Source organism: Electrona antarctica (assembly GCF_951216825.1).
Source record: "Electrona antarctica genome assembly, chromosome: 22".
Lineage (NCBI taxonomy): Eukaryota > Metazoa > Chordata > Actinopteri > Myctophiformes > Myctophidae > Electrona > Electrona antarctica.
The window spans coordinates 27,339,734-27,359,606 of NC_136805.1; the positions used below are offsets into that span (position 1 = coordinate 27,339,734).

A 19,873-nucleotide genomic window follows, 5' to 3' on the forward strand; every position below is an offset into this window, starting at 1 on the left:
GGGCAGAGAGAGAAGACATGCAAGACATGAAGGGAGGGAGTCGGATTCACACACTGTGTGTGTGTGCGTGCGTGCGTGTGTCATACTGCAGAGGGCAGCGTCCTCATCGGAGCCATCAGCACAGTCTGAGTGGCCGTCACAGAGGAACCCAGGGACGGTGCAGTTGCTGTCCAGACACTGGAACTGGCCGATGGGACAAACGCGGGTCGGGCAGGTCTGAGGTTCGTCCGAGCCGTCAACGCAGTCGGACTGGCCGTCACACTTCCACCAGATTGGAACACATCTGTGGAGGGACAAGAAATCAATAGCATCTCACAGATATGTTTGTATACAATCATAAACGTCCAAGAACCTGAAAATGGACCAAGTTCATATATTCAAAATATATTCTGACCCAAATTGACAGATGATTCATCTGAGATGGATCAAGAAAAATAACTGACTTCTCATTGTCCCCACAGCGGAACTGGGTGCTGGAACAGTCCGCCACGCACTGGATATGGAAGCCCACAGACAGGCCGATAAAGTGGTCCGGACACTCGCAGGTAGCACCGTTCCCTCCAGGTGCAATCAGACATAGGTGACTGCAGGTCAGGTCATGGGAGGAGCAGGGGTTATCACCTAGGAAATGAGACATAGGTGACTGCAGGTCAGGTCATGGGAGGAGCAGGGGTTATTACCTAGGAAATGAATGGACAAAAACTAAATGACTATTTTGCTGAACTGTGGTATTTAACCGAATGATCAAAATTAACCCTAGAATTTTCCCAACCAATTCTAATAAATCAAACAATACTCATAATTTGGGTCTGGAGGAGCTAGTTTCACCAATTGACTTAAGGATTAATAGGTATTAAGCTACAGTACAAAGTGACTTTTGACTTAAGGGTGATCCTAGAAAGGCCATGGGGTCATTCAAATCAGTTTATTCTGCAGGGAGCATGAATGTGTTTAGCTAGCTATGTTGTGTGCAAAGGTGACATCTTGAAATGTCATCAAATATTGGTCAGGCGTTATCCTCCATGGAGCATGAAAGCACTCAGACATGTTGGCTGAATGGAAAGGCCACTATAGGAAAGGCCAGAGGGTCAGTAGAGGCAATCCTTCAGAGAGTATGAAGGTGCACAGCTGATTTCAGGGATCTAGCCTGTAGATATATCTTGTTTATGGGTAAAAACTATGCATAATTTGCAATAGTTTGACTTAATGTTGACGCTAAAATAAAGTCATTGGGTCACCATAATCACTTATCAAGACCTCCTCTGGCATGCACAGCAATGTCGTTTTTAAGAACACGTACTGAACGCCATCACCGACATCCATAGTCATAGGGCTCCATTTTCGTCACCGCTAAACCCCTTATCCCTAAACTTCTTTGCCTTTTTTACTATTTTTAAAAACATTTTTGAATAGTTCAACTAGCCAATCTACATTGACACACTGTGAGCTTGTCGACTGACCATTTTAACTATTCAAAAATGTTTTGCAAAATAGTAAAAAAGGCAAAGAAGTTTAGGGATAAGTGGTTTAGCGGTGACGAAAATGGAGCCCATAGAGCCTTGCTGCAAGCGAGACTAAAAAGGACTTTCACTGCTTCCTTCGAACTGAGAGTGGCTTTGAACCATTCCAGGCCAAAGCAGGCCAATGGAGGCTACGATAGTACGGTTTATAAGGTCAATAATACATACTGCTAGGCTGCCTGTAGGGGTGGCAGACATGGATGTCATGGGGCCGGTGCGTGTTGTTGCCCATGACCATGCGCTCAGCGCCGGTGTACTTGTGGGCCCTCTCCACCGTGTGCATGTTCCAGTCGGTCCAGTAGATGTAGTCCTCGAACAGGGTGACCGCATAGACGTGGGGGAGGGATCCGGCAATGACCCGCTGTCTGTTCTGACCGTCCATGTCTGCAAAGCTGGAGGTTTATGTTTTAATTTAGGCATTTATGTACAGCGTGACCTAAAAGAGTGCAGCTTCATAAGACAATTTCTTGATAATTCTACACATAATAGCAATATATATTGAAGCAAATTATAAAGTAATAAGTATGTAAATTGGCAGAAATTACCAAACACATTCTCACACCATTACACCCAACTGTAATGTAGCACAAATGGAAAGTTGTATGTATCTAATGCGTTTGAGAAAACTTTTAAGTTAAAGGACCACTTCACCACTTTTCAACTTCTCTAAATATATTTTAAAACAAATCTTGTTTTAAAAAATAAATCTGCCTAATGATGATGTCACTGGTGGACGGGTGTCCGAACTGCCCAAAGCCCTCCTATGAGACACAAAGAGTAGGAAAAAAATGAAGAGATGTTGAAAAGTGGTCCTTTAACAGTAAAGCATATAACAATCTAAAGAGTTCAGCATCTTGCTTATGGACACAAACAGCTATAAATGAACAGCACATTGGATACACAGACATGAAATTAGCTTTCTTTTCAGGACATGATTTATAGCATGTCCATTGGTAGGCCTATAGTGTTATTTCTAAATGGGCTTCATCTCTGATATGTTCAAAAGAAAGCCCTGCCATGCATGCTCACTCCAGGAAGTTGAGGTGGGAGTCAGCGAAGAAGATCCTGTTGGTGGTGTAGTCTATGGTCAGTGAATAAGGCCATTCTAGCTTGGCTGTGATGATGGCACTGGCACTGGTGCCATCCATGCCAACCCTGCCAATGTAGGCTTTGTCTCCCCAGTCTGTCCAGTACAGCCACCTGGATTGAATAGAAAGGTGAGGACACATACAAACAAAGGCTAAATTACAGTACAATGTAGAAAAGTACAACTGTTGCACTTGCTCCTGGACGTTGATGTGTTTGTCAGAGTGTGCATGTCCATTTGTATGGTATCTGCATATAAACATTGATTAACATTTAGATGTGTCCTTTCGGTGTGTGTGTGTGTGTGTGTGTGTGTTTCAGTACCCATATTTGGGGTTGACAGCCACAGCCAGGGGGCGTGTGATGACATAGCTGACGTTGCCAGCGAGAACGGTTCCAGAGAGCAGCTTCTTCTGATAGCGGCCGTCCAGTTCCATCACGTGCAGCGAGCAGTAGTAACTGTCCGCCCAGTACAACTTCCTGCAGCAGGCACATCAACACACTTCACTCTCACGCCATGACACCATTGCCGGTCTATAGTGTACATTTCTGTGTGTTCTGTATTCGGTTTAAATTAATTTGACATACTCTAGGAGACATAATCTACTATTCTATAGTACAGCATATTTTGCCTGATTTAGGCATAGGGCGGATGGTGTTGCACAGCTCTTCCGTCTGTGCTGGAGAATTTGAGTTGTGCTTTTCGGTACTTTTACTATAGATCATACTGTGATTACATGCCATTGGGTGATGTAACTATCTCCTCAATATCTATGTGCTTTTAGAGAATTCTCCACTACTGACCTGCCCACCCAGTCCAGTGCCAGACTCTCCGCACTTCCGACGACCTCCAGCAGCGTCTCCCTGTCGCTCCCATCAAAGCGCATCCTCTCGATCCTGCCCACGCCGGCGTCCAGCCAGTACAGCCTCTTCTCGTAGTAGTCAAAGTCCAGCGCCACCACGTTGGAGAGGTCCTGCAGGACCACGCTGAGCTGCGAGCCGTCCGTGGTCAGATTCCTGATGTAGTATCTGGTGCTGTACAGCAGGTACGGGGCGATGCCGCTGTTCTGGCGGCAAGTGCGTCCGTCTGGCTCACGCACGTAGCCCGGGGCACACTTGCAGTGGAACGAGCCCACGGCGTTGTCGCAGATCTGGCTGCAGACGCCGGGCGTGTCGCGGCACTCATTCAAGTCCTCGCAGGCCTTGCCGTCCGGCATCAGCCGGTAGCCGTCCTGGCAGGAGCAGAAGTAGCCGGTGAGGGTGTCTGTGCAGATCTGGGCGCACTGGTGTACTGATGGGTTGCTGCATTCATTGATACCTGGATGGAAGAGAAGAGAAGAGAAGAGAAGAGAAGAGAAGAGAAGAGAAGAGAAGAGAAGAGAAGAGAAGAGAAGAGAAGAGAAGAGAAGAGAAGAGAAGAGAAGAGAAGAGAAGAGAAGAGAAGAGAAGAGAAGAGAAGAGAAGAGAAGAGAAGAGAAGAGAAGAGAAGAGAAGAGAAGAGAAGAGAAGAGAAGAGAAGAAGATTAGAGAGTAGCAACAGTAGATTAGGGCATTATTTAATTAAAGCTGCAAGCCATAACTGTATCTCTCTGCCCATGACTGCCAGCCTTACCACATCCCTTCTCATCGCTGTTGTCCTGGCAGTCCTTTTGTCCATTGCACACCTTGTGCACGTCAATGCACTGGCCTGACTTGCACAAGTACTCCTGCGGGCCGCAGGTAGGCTGGGGCGTGGTGCACAGGCTCTCCGCCTCATCCGAGCCGTCCAGGCAGTCATTGTCCCCGTCGCAGGTATACGTGGATGGGATGCAGCCTCCGTTGCCACAGGTGAACTGGTAGCTAGCACATGTGTCATAAGTGCAGCCCACCTCATCACTGCCATCCCCACAGTCATTGACGCGGTCGCAGCTGAAGAGAGGTGGTAAAAAATATATATTTTCTTGAATATTTAAGCAAACAAGCTTGCCCGTTTTAATTTCTGTACATACTTAAGTATATATACTTTGATATACAGTAGCCTAATACCGGCATGGCTTCCCTGTCAAATCATTAGCCATTGATAGTAAGTCATTATGTGTGCAGTTTGTGAATGAAGCTGCACAAATGACAATTAACAATGCAGTGTTCAGTCCCGAAGCCAGCTGGCTTGTGACTGCCTATGCCTCATTTGGCCAAATGGAAATATTGATCTTACTGTACATAATTCACCTATAACAACAGTGCTCCCCAGGATTTTCAACTACGCTCAGACTTTCACCCATTTCAGGCTTTCACATTCAGAGAAGTGCTTCTGTTTTGTTACATCATGCAGATAACAGCATGATGCTGTGATACTAGGTTACTGTGACATACAGTGCATAAGTGGATATACAGTACATACAGATACAGTACTTACAGAAAAATAAACCCTGTTCTAAATTGTTCTTCTTGGCCTGCGGCCATGCGCTGTAAAAAGCTAAAGTAATTGATGCAAGTACATGATATGGTAGATCTGACAAAGAGCTTACTGTACATGCACACGGCGCGCGCACACACACACACACACACACACACACACACACACACACACACACACACACACACACACACACACACACACACACACACACACACACACAATGAATTAATTACTGGTAGGGGATGAAGATGCAAAGGCCGTTGGTACAGGCAAACTCGTTCATGTGACAGGTGCGGTTGGGGCAGTTCTGCAGCTCATCGGCCGCGTTGGCGCAGTCCTTCTCTCCGTCGCACACGAAGCTCAGGGGCACACAGCGAGGGTGTCCTGGGTGCCACGTGGGACACGTGAACTGGTTGGGACTGCATGTACGCTGGCCTGCAGTGAGGAGGGGTCGATAAGGGGCGGGGAGGGGAGCATAGAGGGACAGTGTCTTAAGACCTGAGGTCGATTCTACAAAAAGAAAGGGACCCCCGGCCGAAACCCAAACGTACAAAAATATATTAGCCTATGAATTAACCACTAGAATCACATTTCCCAAATTGTGGGGAAAAAAACTAGCCAATCTACAAGCTCACAACGCATCGTGTTGAGCTTGTAAAGCTGCAATTTTCACAATTTTTGAATAATAAAACAAAATAATAAATACATACATACAATACAGTACATCCCTTCAAGTGCACTGATATGAAAAATAAATATTTGTAATGTGTACTTTCACTTAGAGTTGAGTACTATTTGACCAGGAGTATCTACACTGAGGGTTGGGTAATAACTTTGTCCACCACTGATCATTCATAACGTTCAAACTATCTTCTTACCACACTGGAGTTCAGGGGCCTCGTCACTGTTGTCCCAGCAGTCATTGTTACCATCACAGACCAGTGACTGGGGGATGCAGTTTCCATTGGTACAGGTGAACTGGGTGGGACTACACGTCTCGATCTGGTCCTCTGGGAGGAGGCAGAGATAGCATTGTAAAGTCCAGATGAGTATTTCAATATCATTCGATTTTTATTATGGCCATATGCTATGAGAAAGAAGCCCAAGTAAAGTTCCACATGTATTGCTTCCTTAAATCCTTCTTATACTACTAAAACCATACCACATGTGAGAGGCTCGTCGGTGCCGTCAGTACAGTCTCTGATGAAATCACACACCCAGGAGGCAGGGATACACTTCCCACCATCGCAACGGAACTGGTCCGGGGAACATGTACGCCCCGCTGCAACACGTGCACACGCACACACGCACACGCAGACACACACACACACACACACACACACACACACACACACACACACACACACACACACACACACACACACACACACACACACACACACACAAAAAGCAACATTTCGGTCAAACCAGAAATGTTTCAGGCATGTAAAGCATATACAACGACACACATACACATGGAATATCCTCAGCCGGACATAGCGCATGGAAGGAACACGTTATTCCGACCAGTTCCTTTCCCCTCCATCAGGCGCCCCGGCCGGCTGGGAGGTAGTTTAGAGACCAGGATCACTGCATGTTTTTGTGAGGGTACCTATACCCTAGGGGACACGGGGAGGACATGCAAACTCCACACAGAAAGACCAGAATCGAACCCAGGACCTTCTAGCTGTGAGGCAACAGCACTACCAACTGTGCCACCGTGTTCCTCAGAACAACAGAGTTCAACTCACCGCAGAAGAGGGGGTTCTCATCGCTGTTGTCACCACAGTTATTATAGCCATCACACAGGTTGTCAGCGTAGATGCAGATGTTGGTGGTGTCACACTTAATCTGCCCTTGTGGACACGTCCTGTCAGCTGGAGAGGAAGAGACGTGGGTAAGGTCAGCCATCTTCTAGACCAGTGGTTTTCAACCAGTAGGTCCGGGGACCACCAGTGTCCTTGAAGGGATTCCAGGTGGTCCCCAGCTAAATAAAGGAGAGTAACTCTTGAGAGTGTAAAATGAAATTGGTTTAATTTTACGCTCTCAAGATTCTCTTCAAGAATCTCTCTTTTGGGTCTCGCGCTTAAAAGTTTGGGAAACTGTGTTCTAGACAGATGTTTTCAAATATATTTTGATCTTCATCAATCGATCGATCAATCGATCGATCAATCAATCAATCAATCAATCAATCAATCAATCAATCAATCAATCAATCAATCAATCAATCAATCAAGTACTCACGGCAGTTGATCTCATCGGAGGTGGCATTGTCCCGGCAGTCGTTGTGGCCGTCGCAGACGAAGGACGCACTGATGCAGCGTCCATTGCCGCAGGTGAACTCGCTGGTGGGGTTACAGGTGGGGAAGGGGCAGCCTTGTTCATCGCTGTTGTCTTTGCAGTCGTTGGTGTAGTCACACACGTAGCCCAGCGGCACACAGCGCCCGTTGTCACAGGTGAAGTCTATAGCTGAGCAGGTGTGGAAGGCTGAGACCAAGAAGAGAGAGACAGATTTCTCTTATTGAATCCAACAGCAGAATAACATAACAAAAACAAAAAGGTTTAAATCTATTTATTTCTTTCTTTCTTTCTTTCTTTCTTTCTTTCTTTCTTTCTTTCTTTCTTTCATGTCTCTCTCACCACAGACCCTCTCCAGCTCATCCGAGTTGTCCTGACAGTCACTGTATCCATCACACTTCCAGCGGGTTGAGATGCATCCTCCATCGAGACAGGTGAACTGCTCGGGCAGGCAGTGCTTCCCGGTGTCTTGGATACAGTCCCTGCCGTTGTTGGCCAGGTACCAGTTCCCCTCGTGGGGGCACTGGCACTCTGCGCCTGAAGGACCTGTGGTGGAGAGAGAGACGTTGAATTGAGAGACTTTTTGAAACATGTACAATGGATTATTAGTTGACATATAAGTTAATTACAGACATTTCCTGACATATTAGGTTATATGATGCATTGTATTTTGAAATATTGAGTAATGGACATCAGGGAGCCACATGTTAGCATCACTACGACAGTAGTGAAGCCCATTGTGAATAATCGCTGCCCTCACCGGGTACGCAGACATGGCTGCAGCCTCCATTGAACTGCTGACAGGGACTGGAGCAGCTCTCCTGCTTGGACCCTGCATAGACGTGGATGTCATTGGGACGGTACTGCAGGTCCTGCGCCATCACTATGAAGCCGGAGCCGTCGTCCTTGCCGGCCCTGTAGATGGAGCGGGTGGTCCAGTCGGTCCAGAAGATGTCCTGCTGGAAGACGGTCAGGGCGAACGGGTACTGGACGCCGTGAACGATCACCTGCCGGTTCTCACCCGTCAGTGTGGAACGCTCGATCTTGTCTCTGAGGGAGGCAGTGACAGGATGGGATGGGTTAAACTCTTATGTTGTGGAATGGAGATTATTTGGGTAACTTTACATTAACAGGTCCTTTGTTAAATGACAGCATGAACTTGAGAATTGCACTGCTGTACATACAGTGAGGCATCAGCCCAGTACAGCATCCTCTCCTCATAGTCCAGAGACAGGCCGTTGGGTGTGGTCAGGCTAGTGTTAATGATGGGGGTCCGGTAGTTTCCGCCCAGCGTGGCTCTCTCAATCTTAGCGGGACTGCCCCAGTCAGTCCAGTACAGGTACCTGAATAAAGACATCCGGGACAAGAGAAAGACACAGGGGACAGCTCAGCTGACAACACATTACAACGGTACAATGGGCATGCCTTCATGGTAAAATGAACATGTCAATAACTATTCAGCCAGCTACAGTAATGACTGCTCAAGTCACTAGAGTTACGTGTTGTGGTTATGATGAAGACTTGGGGGAGGCGGTGAGGCACAGTCTCCGTTACGGTCCATGTATATCTCTTGGTGAATGTGGTGGTATGTAGTCATAGCACTTCATAGTATATATGTACAGCATAGTATAGCACATATGTGTAGTTTATATGTATAGTGTCATTATATAGATATGTTCTAGTTATAGTTTATATGTATAGTGTCATTATATAGATATGTTCTAGTCACGGTCTTAGCTTACGCATGTTTCGCGATAAATGCATTTTGTTACATATGTGATGTATTCCCATGCTTTTTGTTCTTGCCTATTGTAAGTCGCTCTGGATTAAGAGCGTCTGCTAAATGCCTAAATTGTAAATTGTAAATTGTAAATTGGTGAATCGATGAAATCAAATTGTATGTTAAAATGCATATTCTATGGTGTACGCAGACTATATGTTGACAACAACAAAAAAACACATTATTGATTGTCTTAAAAGGGTTAAGACAATGGACAAGGTTTTACCCATGGCAGGGGTCCACGATGATGGCCCTGGGTCGATTGGCATTGGCAATAATGGAGCGATTCTGTCCATCCACTCCTATGGCCTGGATATTCTTTCTGTAGTAGTCGGTGAAATACAGACGCTTGTTGACCCAGTCATAGGCCAGGCCCTCTGGATCATCCAAATCTACAGTAGAGTGGGAGACACAGAGAGTGGGAGAGGACAGAAATGTAAAACATAGCAAGAAATAAATGGGACAAAAGAGGACAGGGACAACACACATGTTACAAAATTTGACACAAAAAGAACCTTCCTGGAGTTGCAAACTCTGCCTGCACAAGCATCTCTTGTTCTGTATCTCTCCCGTCCTGAGGTAGGATCATTTTCTAATTCTGACCTTGATCTTTGACTTTTCCGACCCAAAGATTAACCACTTTCAACCTGGTGTCCCTATTTTCAGTATTTTGGGTCAAAATGTTTAAAAATAATTGACAATAAAGTTGTATCGTATCGTATCGTATCGTATCGTATCATATCGTATCGTGAACGTTTTTCTAAAATATCTCGTATCTTGTATTTTTGTTTGTATTTTAATGTATATGAAGTATACTGTATAAACTAGAGCTGAAGTGATTAATCATGTCTTTGTGGCATCCTAATGATCAATCCCACCTCGTTTTGCTCATGGGCTGTGTCCGAATTCACATACTGTACTAAATAATATGCTACATACTCATCAGGATACCATTATTGAGGGGGCCCAGCTTTGTGTGTTTATGTGTAGCACATTTGTGATGATTTGATTGGTCAGTTTTGTGTTTGTGTACCACATAGTAATGATTTGATTGGCTGAGCACAGAATGAGATGATGTATGTATTGATGTATTTATGATGATAAGAGAGCCCCTCACTTCACACGAGTGTGATTTTTTTAAACATACATTTGAGTGCATCCACAATAGTTTTATTTCGACATACAACAATGTGGTCTCAAACCGAACACTGTTAAGAAAGTGTGCCATCTGGTGGTCAGCAGAAGTACTACACATACTGTACATGTTTCCATTTCACTAGTGTATTCGGTCTAGGTGTGTTTAATTGACTCAGAGTAATTGATATTACACCAGAGGTTTGGTTGCCTTGCCTATACAAATTATGTTGTTGTCATTACTAGGCTACTGCATTGCACTGTGGGACATTTATACCACCAACTCGTGTGCAGTATTGCATGCTGTAATATTCACCCAAATTAGTATACATTTCATGTCCTAAATAGTAAATACATTATCTTTCAAAAATACTAAAAAGTCTCACATACTAATTTGGTATACTAATTAGTATGTTAGTGTGGAATTTTGGACGCAGCCCTCCCTTTGTCATCAGCCATGGGCCCCTAGGGCCACTCTTGCCACTTTCTCCAGGCCTTGGCCCTTGAACTGCTCCGTCACATTCTGCCCCTCCTACCTTTCCATTGACATTTATTTCCCTGCTATCTCTGTCCATCCATCCGTCAGTCCGTTTCTCTCTGTCTTTCTGTTCTCTCTGTCCCTCCCCACTGGTCACTGCCACAGTCCATCCTACTCACCTGTAACTGCACATATATCTCCGTAATACTTCCTCATCAGGCTGGAAAGCTCTGTAAAGCTGGACTCATTGCTCTCTGTCTTTGCCAGTTATTAAAGATGTTTAGTGCGAGTTCACGTTTGCCTGCGTTTTCTAAGCTACCCTCAAACTTGGTCCTGCCAGTTTTTGTGTTTTTGAGGGTATCCAGCTGTGTCTCTCCACAAACATTAAATTCCCATTGACAATGAATGGAGAATATTTTGTCATAGTGTCTGAGCAAATAGACAGTCTATTTTATGATGTACGATGAAGAGAGTCTTGTACCTGTCTTTTGGGAATTTGAAATTTGCCCCTTTTTGGGCTTCATCATCTGTCAAGTTGAGTTATTTTTCTAACACACACGCACACGCACACACGCACGCACGCACACACACACACACACACACACACACACACACACACACACACACAAACACACACACAATATACCATATCAGTCACACATTTCTGCGGGCTCGGTAATATCACAGTCTTACCTCCCGCGATGATAACAGGTGGGCTGGTGATGGACGTGATGGTAACGTAGCCTATGATGCTCCTGCCATACCCACTGTACTGGGTGAAGAATACGCGCTTCTCCTTGTAGTCGTAATCCAGGGCCATCACGCCCGTGCCCCTGCCGATGTTGAGAGTCGGGTACGGGAGGCTGTGGTCGTCTGGGTCCAGCCTCATGCTGTTGATTGTGTAGTCTGTGGTGAAGATCAGATACTCATCCTGGCCATAGCCGCACGACACCCCGTTACTGAGGAGGGTGCCATGGGCACAGCCGCACGTGGGTTTCTCCTGCTCGGGCATAGCGAAGCAGAACTGCGTGCAGCGTCCGTTGTCCTCGTGGCAGGGGTTGAAACCCACCTGATTGGCAGCTGTAGGCTGGACGTGCAGGTCAAAGACGGCCACATCTAACAGGCCTTCGATGCTCTCACGGATTACCTGGTGATGTTCGACAGAGAGCCTTTTTAGTTGTTGAAGTGGTCCAAGCTTGCAGCATCTACTTATACAGTACAGCAGGAGGAAGTCACTATTTCAACTGTGGATCCACTGTGCTGTGCTAATATGTTGGTCACGTTATTTTGCACAGTGATCAAACAGAAACGAATTTATGAAAAACGCTGATGAAAAAAAGAAATAAACTACACTATTTAAAATATAACCCAATACAACCCATGTAAGCATGATGCAGAACTTTGACTTAAACTGATCAGGGAATAGGGGGGGGGGGGGGGGGGGGGACAATACCACATCCACATCTGTCCTTCCTGACCCCAAGTTACAGTATCAGCAAAGTTTTGAAGCAAATCGGTCATTAATTGTATTACTATGACACACCATCAAACACTGCAGTGAATCTGCTCAGTGTGGCCAGGGAAAAGAGGGAAAAGACACATTAATAATTCTACCTTTTTTATTTTGAAATGACAAAAGATAGGCTATTAAGTTAACCAAACAAAAACACAAACACATTTATTAATTTGTTTTTACTGGATAAATAAGTAATCTGGGACACTCTGGCTCACCTCTGGTGGGTCAGTATTGGCTGGGTCCTTGCTGGCCTGGAACAGCTTCCCCAGCTTGTTGTCGACCCACAACATGCGTGTCCCAAATATGGCCATTCCTGTCGGGGACGGATACCTGCTCCCGTACCGGACTATCTGCCTCTGCGTGCCGTCCGCCGCCATGCGGGAGATCATGTCCAGCGTGTCGTCCGTCCAGTACAGGAAGTCGTTGGTGTAGTCGACCGTCAGGCCGCGGGGCGACGCCAGGCTCTCCGACGCCAGCACGGTGCGGTTGGTGCCGTCCAGCAACGACCGCTCGATCTTGGGCACCTGGCCGTCGTCGGTCCAGAAGAGGTAGCGGAGCTTGGGGCTGACGGCCAGGTCGCGGGGGCGATCGTGGGAGGACTTGAGGAGGACCTTTCGGTACGTGGTGTTGATGGCGAGCACCTCCAGCAAGGTCTGGCTCTTCATCAAGTTTGTGAAATATAGGTTACCTAAGAGAGTCAGTGGAAAAAGAAGGAAAACCAAGGAATATCTGAGGGATTAATAAGGGACGGGGGGGATGAATGGATAGATGGATAGTCAGACACAGCGTCTCTAACCTGCGATCCAGTCCACGGCGATGCCCTGGATACGTCCTATGCTTGTGCCTGTGACAAGTCTGCTGTAGAGGGATCCATCCGTCTTGACCCTGAAGATTCCCTTATAGGAGCTGGAGGTGCTGTTGTCCGTCCAGTATATGAAGCCAGACTCCATATGGAGGTCTAGCCTGTCCTTTATGGAGTAGTAGGAATCTTGGAAAGGGAAACGTTTTGTGTGTCAGACCCCGAGTTGTGGTTAACATCACTTAACTCATGATATCAGGCACCACTGCAGCTGTGCTACTGTAGTTATACTCTACCAAACATGTTCCCAAGGTGGGGTCTAGGGCCCCCAGGGGTCCTTGAGGAGCTACGTAACTCAGAGACTGTACAAATGTAACCAATCCATTTGTACAGGCTCTGAGTTCATAATAAAGGATTTTATAAAGGATTTTGAAGTGTAGATTGGGGTCCTCGAGATAAAAATCGTAATGGTGGTACATACTAGTACATACCAAACGACTGCGCTACCATACAGATTGGTTAAAATATCATTTTATCCATTAAACTAATACATTTATGGATTGCAGCGTAAAAACCAACATACTAGTATATCCACTGATGGGCGGCATGGCCTCGGAGTGGTCGGAGCTGTTGATGTGGAAACCTCGGATGAGCGCGGGGGAGGAGACGATGGCAAAAGAGTCGTACTGCTCGCAGTGGGCTCCATCTGCAGAGGCCACAAACCCTGTGGTGCAGGCACACGTCTTCTGGTTCCCCGGCCTGGGGAGGCACAGGTGGGGACAGCCGCCGTTGTTGGAGCTACAGGCGTTGGTGGTCCCCGCAGAGTCTACAGGTCAGGAATGGAGAATACAGTGAAGGTTCATTGATGCCCCAACAAGTCCCAACAGGCATTTGTAGCATTATTCAGACTAGCCTGTTTATGCTTATCCGTCGTATTAATTATTGTATTTTATATAATCTATTCTAAGCTGATGCAACTTTCCCTTCTCTTTTTGCTTTGTTTTCCCCAACCAAACCTGCCGTTCTTTCCTCGAGCTTCCTGGCGTCTATTCAATAAGCTGCATCAGGGCTGGACGATCAACTGAAACACTATGAAATTCACACCACTTCTGCAGTTCCTGAATTCTGGATAGGCGGGCCAGGTGTAAGAAGCAATACTCACACACAACGTATCACATGCAGCGCGACACAATCCGACACATCGTGAGCTTGAAGATCTGCTATTTTCGGTGCGCGACACAACGCGCAACCAAGTATAGGTAAGTAAAAAATCACACCCGTGTGAACTGAGTGGTGTAAGGTCTTATATAGACTGATCAGCTGTGGTCTGACGTAATGTCTGACGTAATGAAATCACACCCGTGTGAACTGGGTGACCATAGCAACCATGCTCATGTTTTGGTACGAACAGACACGTAAACTAACAAAGCCAGTTGTAGGAGTGGTTTACACCACTCAAAAATCACACCCGTGTGAAGTATGGCCTGCTCTTATCATCATACTGTACATCATCACATTTCATGCTCAGCTGTCCATTGGAGGGGCTAGCGCCCCTCACAACCCAGAGACCACTCACCATCTCGGGCGTGGACTTTGAGGGAGCTCAGCCCTGACATGCCGCTCCTCATAATGACCATGTTGGCTCCGGTGTCCTTGTCCACCCTCTCGATGACCTCAAAGTCCTGGTCGGTGTAGTAGAGGTGGCTCTGGTAGACCGTCAGGCCCCAGGGGAGGGACAGGCCACTGACGATTGTCACACGGCTCACACCGTCCATCGTACCGCACTCAATCTGAAATGAACGAGATTGTTGTTCATTTAACTCAGTACAAATGTAACCAAATGGTTACATTTTTACTCTCTCAGAGTTACAAAGGGAAAAATTTACATTTCAGTCAGATAACTCATGAATAGAATAAACCAATATAACATAGATTGTGAATATGTGAAAAGTGTAGATATAATTGGCGTTCAGGCTCTGTTACATGCTTTCTTTCTGCTCAGCACAATTAGACAACCATCAGTAACCACCAACCATTAAGAGCAGTGAGATAGATATATACAATACAATGCATATATGTACTGTACATATATACTGTATGACAGTATGCATCCGAGACTATATGTAACATACATGTTCCTTGGATCTAGCATGTATTGTACAGTATACTCACTGCCCCAGTGCTAGCCACGGTCCAATAGAGTTTGCTGGTGGAGATGTCAGCAGTGATATATCCTACGTTAGCCAGGTTGCCTGTGTAGAGTGTCTTCAGGTTGCCTCCATCCATGTCCGAGCTGGCAACCTTGGGAGGAACCCCACTGTCCGTCCCCTTATCTGTCCAGAACAACTTCCTGTGAAGGGAAGGGAATACCACGCTGTCAAATCCAGTGTTACTTTAATGCTGCAATCCGGAACTTATTTGAATGAATAAAACCTTATTTTAACCAATCTGTATGGTTGAGTAAGTATATAACTACTAGCACATCTGCAGTGGTTGGAGGCGGTCTCCCTACCCTTCCATTGAGAGATTTCAACCCTGGTGTCGCGTAGAAAACCTACAAGCAGTAGCCTGGCGGTCATACATACGCACAATTACATTACATACGGTCAATTTAAATCTTTGATTGCAGACCTAAGTGTCTGGAAATGTTGCTGTTCTGTTAATCTGTTTTGTTTTTTGTTTATTGCTTTGAAATTATGTTGTACTGTATCTCGATGACACTGCAAATGAGGGTAACCTCAATGTCTCCCGAGAATAAATAAAGGTTTGAATGAATGAATGAATGAATGAATGAATGAACAATATGTCAGCACTGATTGTATCTTGGATAAGTAGTAGTTGTTTGGTCTCCCACATGGGAGACCTGAGTTCAAATCCCGGTACGACTTAAAACGTATGGAGCTTTAACTCTGAGAAGGTAGCAATTTTATCAAATGCCATTAAGTTCCATTCGTACATTTTCAGAGTTAAACACAGGTTTCTTGTTCTAGATTGGTTTTACCCTCTGGCTGGGTCCACTGCTATTCCATTAGGCTGTCCGGCTCCCTCTGGTTTGCCTGTGCTGGTAATGAGGGTTTTCCTGTAGTGCTGGTCTCCATCGACGCGGATCACCTGCGTTTACATTTGTTTAATCGGATATTTTGGAGTTATTTTGTACAGATTAATTAAAGCAACCCAAGATGACAAGCAAAATTCAGCTGGACTGGATAACAGAAATAAAATAATTAAAACAAGAATTGATTAAATCAATTAATTACCAGCTGCATTATTATTATCTGCGGGGATCCGCTATAACTGCCTATGTGTCAGTTTCAGCGCAGTAGTTTAGGTAGGAACCAAAATTCTCTAAGGTGGAACTATTTCTGAGTCATATTTGCGGTGTTCACATACGTCAGCCAAAGAGAAAACCAGCTGGACTAGCTTGCACATCGATTATAGACTTAGCTTGCTATTGCATTAATATTGCATATTACTGCCAGAGAACACATTTTTAATCTCCTAACTGAAGCATGAAACTTAAAATGAAGAAACATTGTCCGTCAAGCGGCCCAAAGTCTTACCTCTATGGCTTTGTTGGTGGGATTGGTGTAATACATCATGCGGCTTATCCAATCAAAAGCCAAACCATAAGGTGAACCAATGATAGCAGCTGGAGCAAACTGGGTTCTATTGGTCCCACTGGTTTTTACCCTCCATATAGATCCCTGGTTGAAGAAAACAAGTACAGGTGACCAAAAACACATTTACATTAAAATGTATCAAAAATAAATACTGCACCAATTATTACATTATGATTATTATGATTATGATTATGATTATGATTATGATTATGATTATGATTATGATTATGATTATTATAAAATATGTATTAAAGCAGTAAAAATAAGCATGGAAATGTCGCAATCACAAATTTCAACATACTGTACACCTGAGCGTTTAAGTATTGTAGTAAAAACATTGTCAATAATATGTGAGTTGAGCCGTCACTCACTGTGCTCTGCACCCAGTAGATGTACTGCTCCAGGTCATCAAAGTCCATGTCCTGCCCCTGGGAGATGGCCGACACAGGGGCCATAGCGTTGTTGGACGGGTCATCGGGGTCCAGAGGAATGCCAAAGATGGCTGACTCTCTCACCACCATGAGGAATGGGCTGCTGTCTGATACACAATAGAATACAATAGAATAGATTTGATACCGTACCTCTGAGAACCTACCTAGTGTGTAGGTTGTTTTTTCACAGCAAGTAAAAACATTACCGCGAGTCAATAATAATAATTTAAGTATGTCAGAAGAAAGATAATTAGGAAATATAATAGAATTATTAGAAAGTAGGCCCGGGCCGGCCTATAGCGGTCTGGGCACATAGGCTGATAATCTAGCCTGACAGCGTGTCGTGGGTTCGAATCCCGATCCCGCGACCTTTGCTGCAAGTCTCCCCGCCCCATCTCTCTCCCTGTTTCTATCTTTATCTATCAATAAAGGCAAAACGCACAAATAAAAATAAAAATAAAATTATTAGAAAGTAGAGGCCAACAATTTAGAAAATATAAATACTGTACCAAACACAATAGAACCAAAATACAGCATGATCAAATGATTCATTCTTATTAATGCATAGCAAGATGCTTTACAGTATACTGTATATTGCACTGTAAAAGGTACCTCTGATACAGTTGAATGAAGTTATAGAATACCTTTGATACAGGTACGCTTATCAGCATCCAGCTTCCATCCAGATTGGCAGTGGCAGGAGTAATACCTGGGTCTGAGGATTGACAGCAGACACAGCTGACCGCACAGGTGTTCCTGGCATGGGTTGAAGGCTGCAAGCACGCACGGACAGCGAGTGAGAGAGAAAAAAAGAGAGAGAGAGAGAGAGAGAGAGAGAGAGAGAGAGAGAAAGAGAGAGCAAAACACGGTCAAATTCAGGTGGTCTGCTTAAGGGTCAAACATTTTCATGTCAAGGAGGACCCTCAAATTGATATGATACTCCATACGCCTGGGACCCCCATTATTTGACACCATTTTAAAATAAGAATAATAAAAAAAACGCACGCACGCACGCACGCACGCACGCACGCACGCACGCACGCACGCACGCACGCACGCACGCACACACGCACACACACTCAGGTGGCATTTAGTGAATATCTAAAGATTGGACATGTGTTGCTGTGTTGGTAGGCACCTGCAGGTTGTTTGATGGGGTGGTCCATGACAACACCCATGGGCTGGTAGACACTGTTCATAATGGTGGTGACGTTGCCGCCGTGAAACTTGTTGGTCCTCATCACCTTGCTGGTGTAGCGCTCGGACCAGTAGATGTGGTCCTCAAAGATAGTCATGCCATGGGGGTGCTGGAGAACCTGCATGGGGGAAGTCATCAAATACAGAACACTTGTTGAACGCTGGTTTCAGCTATCATATTTTTTACCTCGTCGTACGACTGCTGATCTTCAAGCTCACAATGCGCCGTGAGCTTGTAGATATGCAATTTTTGGGGGAAATGATTGACAAATTTCAGACAAATTTGTCATTTTTGAGTGGTGCCAAACCGCTCCAATGAGTGACCAAGTGTATGTACACACATTCGGGTCACACTGTTGAGCAGCCTAAAGGGCCATTCACACTGAGTACTATAATTATAACTGCAGCCAGCCAGCGGTGTTGTTGAGCAGCCTGCACCGCTCAGTTCACCTAAGTGTGATATTTTTTTAATCTACTGTACAATGACATGCCCAAAACCGGGATGCCAGGTTTAAAGTGTCTGAACTACAATTAATTGAATTTGTACAAATGAAAATAGAATAAAGCAACTTACCATATCACTCGCCATGACTTGCTGACGGTTACCGCCGTCGTAGTCGCAGTAGTCAATGTATTTAAGGTAGGCGTCTGCAAAGTACACTCGGCGTGTGGTGTAATCCAGGGCCAGACCGTTGGGCCAGTACAGTTTGGTGTTGACGATAACCCGCCTCGCGGTTCCATCCATGCTGGCTTGCTCAATTCTAGGGTTCTGACCCCAGTCGGCCCAAAACATCAAGTTGGTGCTGAGAGAAGAATGATAGAAGAAGAAAGAATTTTAACTGACAAGTGTAAATTGGTCCTGCACCATATAGCATCACTGGAGTTCTGATTCTGTGCGCACGCACGCACGCACACACACACGCACGCACACACACACGCACACACGCACACACGCACGCACGCACGCACGCACGCACGCACGCACGCACGCACAGAGTGCCATCATCTTACTGGTTGCGTGGGTCCAGAACCAGTCCACGTGGACTGGTGACATTCTTGTTGACCAGAACCTTCCTGAAGCGGCCGTCCAGCGTGGACACCTCAATGTTTTCCAGGAGAGAATCGGTCCAGTAGAGGTTGCGACCTGCCCAGTCCACCGCTATAGTCTCTGGTGCCATCAGACCAGTGGACAACACCTAGAACAAAAGAGATAGGTTGTGGTCATTTTAACGTTGACTGAATGTTCTGACATTCCATATGTTGATCTGACCTCATCGCACCCTGTACACTCAAGACACGCTCCATATATGGCCAGTGCACGCGTACGGCGATATCGCTTCTCGCCCTCAGGCGTCTTACTGGTTTTGTAGATGAGTTAAACACTCATCACTCCTATGTAGGGATCGGAGTAGGGATATATGAACATATGGGTAGTGAATGACTGAGCTAGTGATTTTGTACACAGCCTAGGAGTCTAGAAGCCCACCTAGGTCATGTTATACCATAGGTAGAAGTTTAAGAAGTAATAATAACTAGAAAAAGTGCCCTTCTGGGCACAGGTCTCCACCAGGAGGATAGGAGTGTGTGTGTGTGTGTGATGTTTGGCAAAATGTTTA

The 19,873-nt window shown here is 45.5% G+C and overlaps 1 protein-coding gene across 1 annotated transcript in view; it reads right to left on the reverse strand.

The window, feature by feature from the left end:
* Positions 1-19,873, reverse strand: part of lrp2b (low density lipoprotein receptor-related protein 2b) — a gene marked incomplete at its 5' end in the record, with an annotated part of 65,057 nt that overhangs the window by 20,260 nt on the left and 24,924 nt on the right. Inside the window, 29 exons of the mRNA XM_079492141.1 lie at positions 87-283; positions 444-621; positions 1,689-1,912; positions 2,550-2,720; positions 2,931-3,086; positions 3,411-3,924; positions 4,219-4,514; positions 5,238-5,439; positions 5,883-6,014; positions 6,167-6,286; positions 6,756-6,881; positions 7,249-7,491; positions 7,645-7,848; positions 8,063-8,352; positions 8,487-8,645; positions 9,309-9,474; positions 11,388-11,841; positions 12,426-12,898; positions 13,007-13,198; positions 13,605-13,835; positions 14,586-14,799; positions 15,182-15,359; positions 16,011-16,120; positions 16,570-16,713; positions 17,001-17,167; positions 17,705-17,833; positions 18,199-18,376; positions 18,832-19,060; positions 19,269-19,453. Of these exons, the coding sequence (XP_079348267.1) occupies positions 87-283; positions 444-621; positions 1,689-1,912; positions 2,550-2,720; positions 2,931-3,086; positions 3,411-3,924; positions 4,219-4,514; positions 5,238-5,439; positions 5,883-6,014; positions 6,167-6,286; positions 6,756-6,881; positions 7,249-7,491; positions 7,645-7,848; positions 8,063-8,352; positions 8,487-8,645; positions 9,309-9,474; positions 11,388-11,841; positions 12,426-12,898; positions 13,007-13,198; positions 13,605-13,835; positions 14,586-14,799; positions 15,182-15,359; positions 16,011-16,120; positions 16,570-16,713; positions 17,001-17,167; positions 17,705-17,833; positions 18,199-18,376; positions 18,832-19,060; positions 19,269-19,453 (6,262 nt within the window). The remainder of the gene's footprint in view (positions 1-86; positions 284-443; positions 622-1,688; positions 1,913-2,549; positions 2,721-2,930; positions 3,087-3,410; positions 3,925-4,218; positions 4,515-5,237; positions 5,440-5,882; positions 6,015-6,166; positions 6,287-6,755; positions 6,882-7,248; positions 7,492-7,644; positions 7,849-8,062; positions 8,353-8,486; positions 8,646-9,308; positions 9,475-11,387; positions 11,842-12,425; positions 12,899-13,006; positions 13,199-13,604; positions 13,836-14,585; positions 14,800-15,181; positions 15,360-16,010; positions 16,121-16,569; positions 16,714-17,000; positions 17,168-17,704; positions 17,834-18,198; positions 18,377-18,831; positions 19,061-19,268; positions 19,454-19,873) is intronic.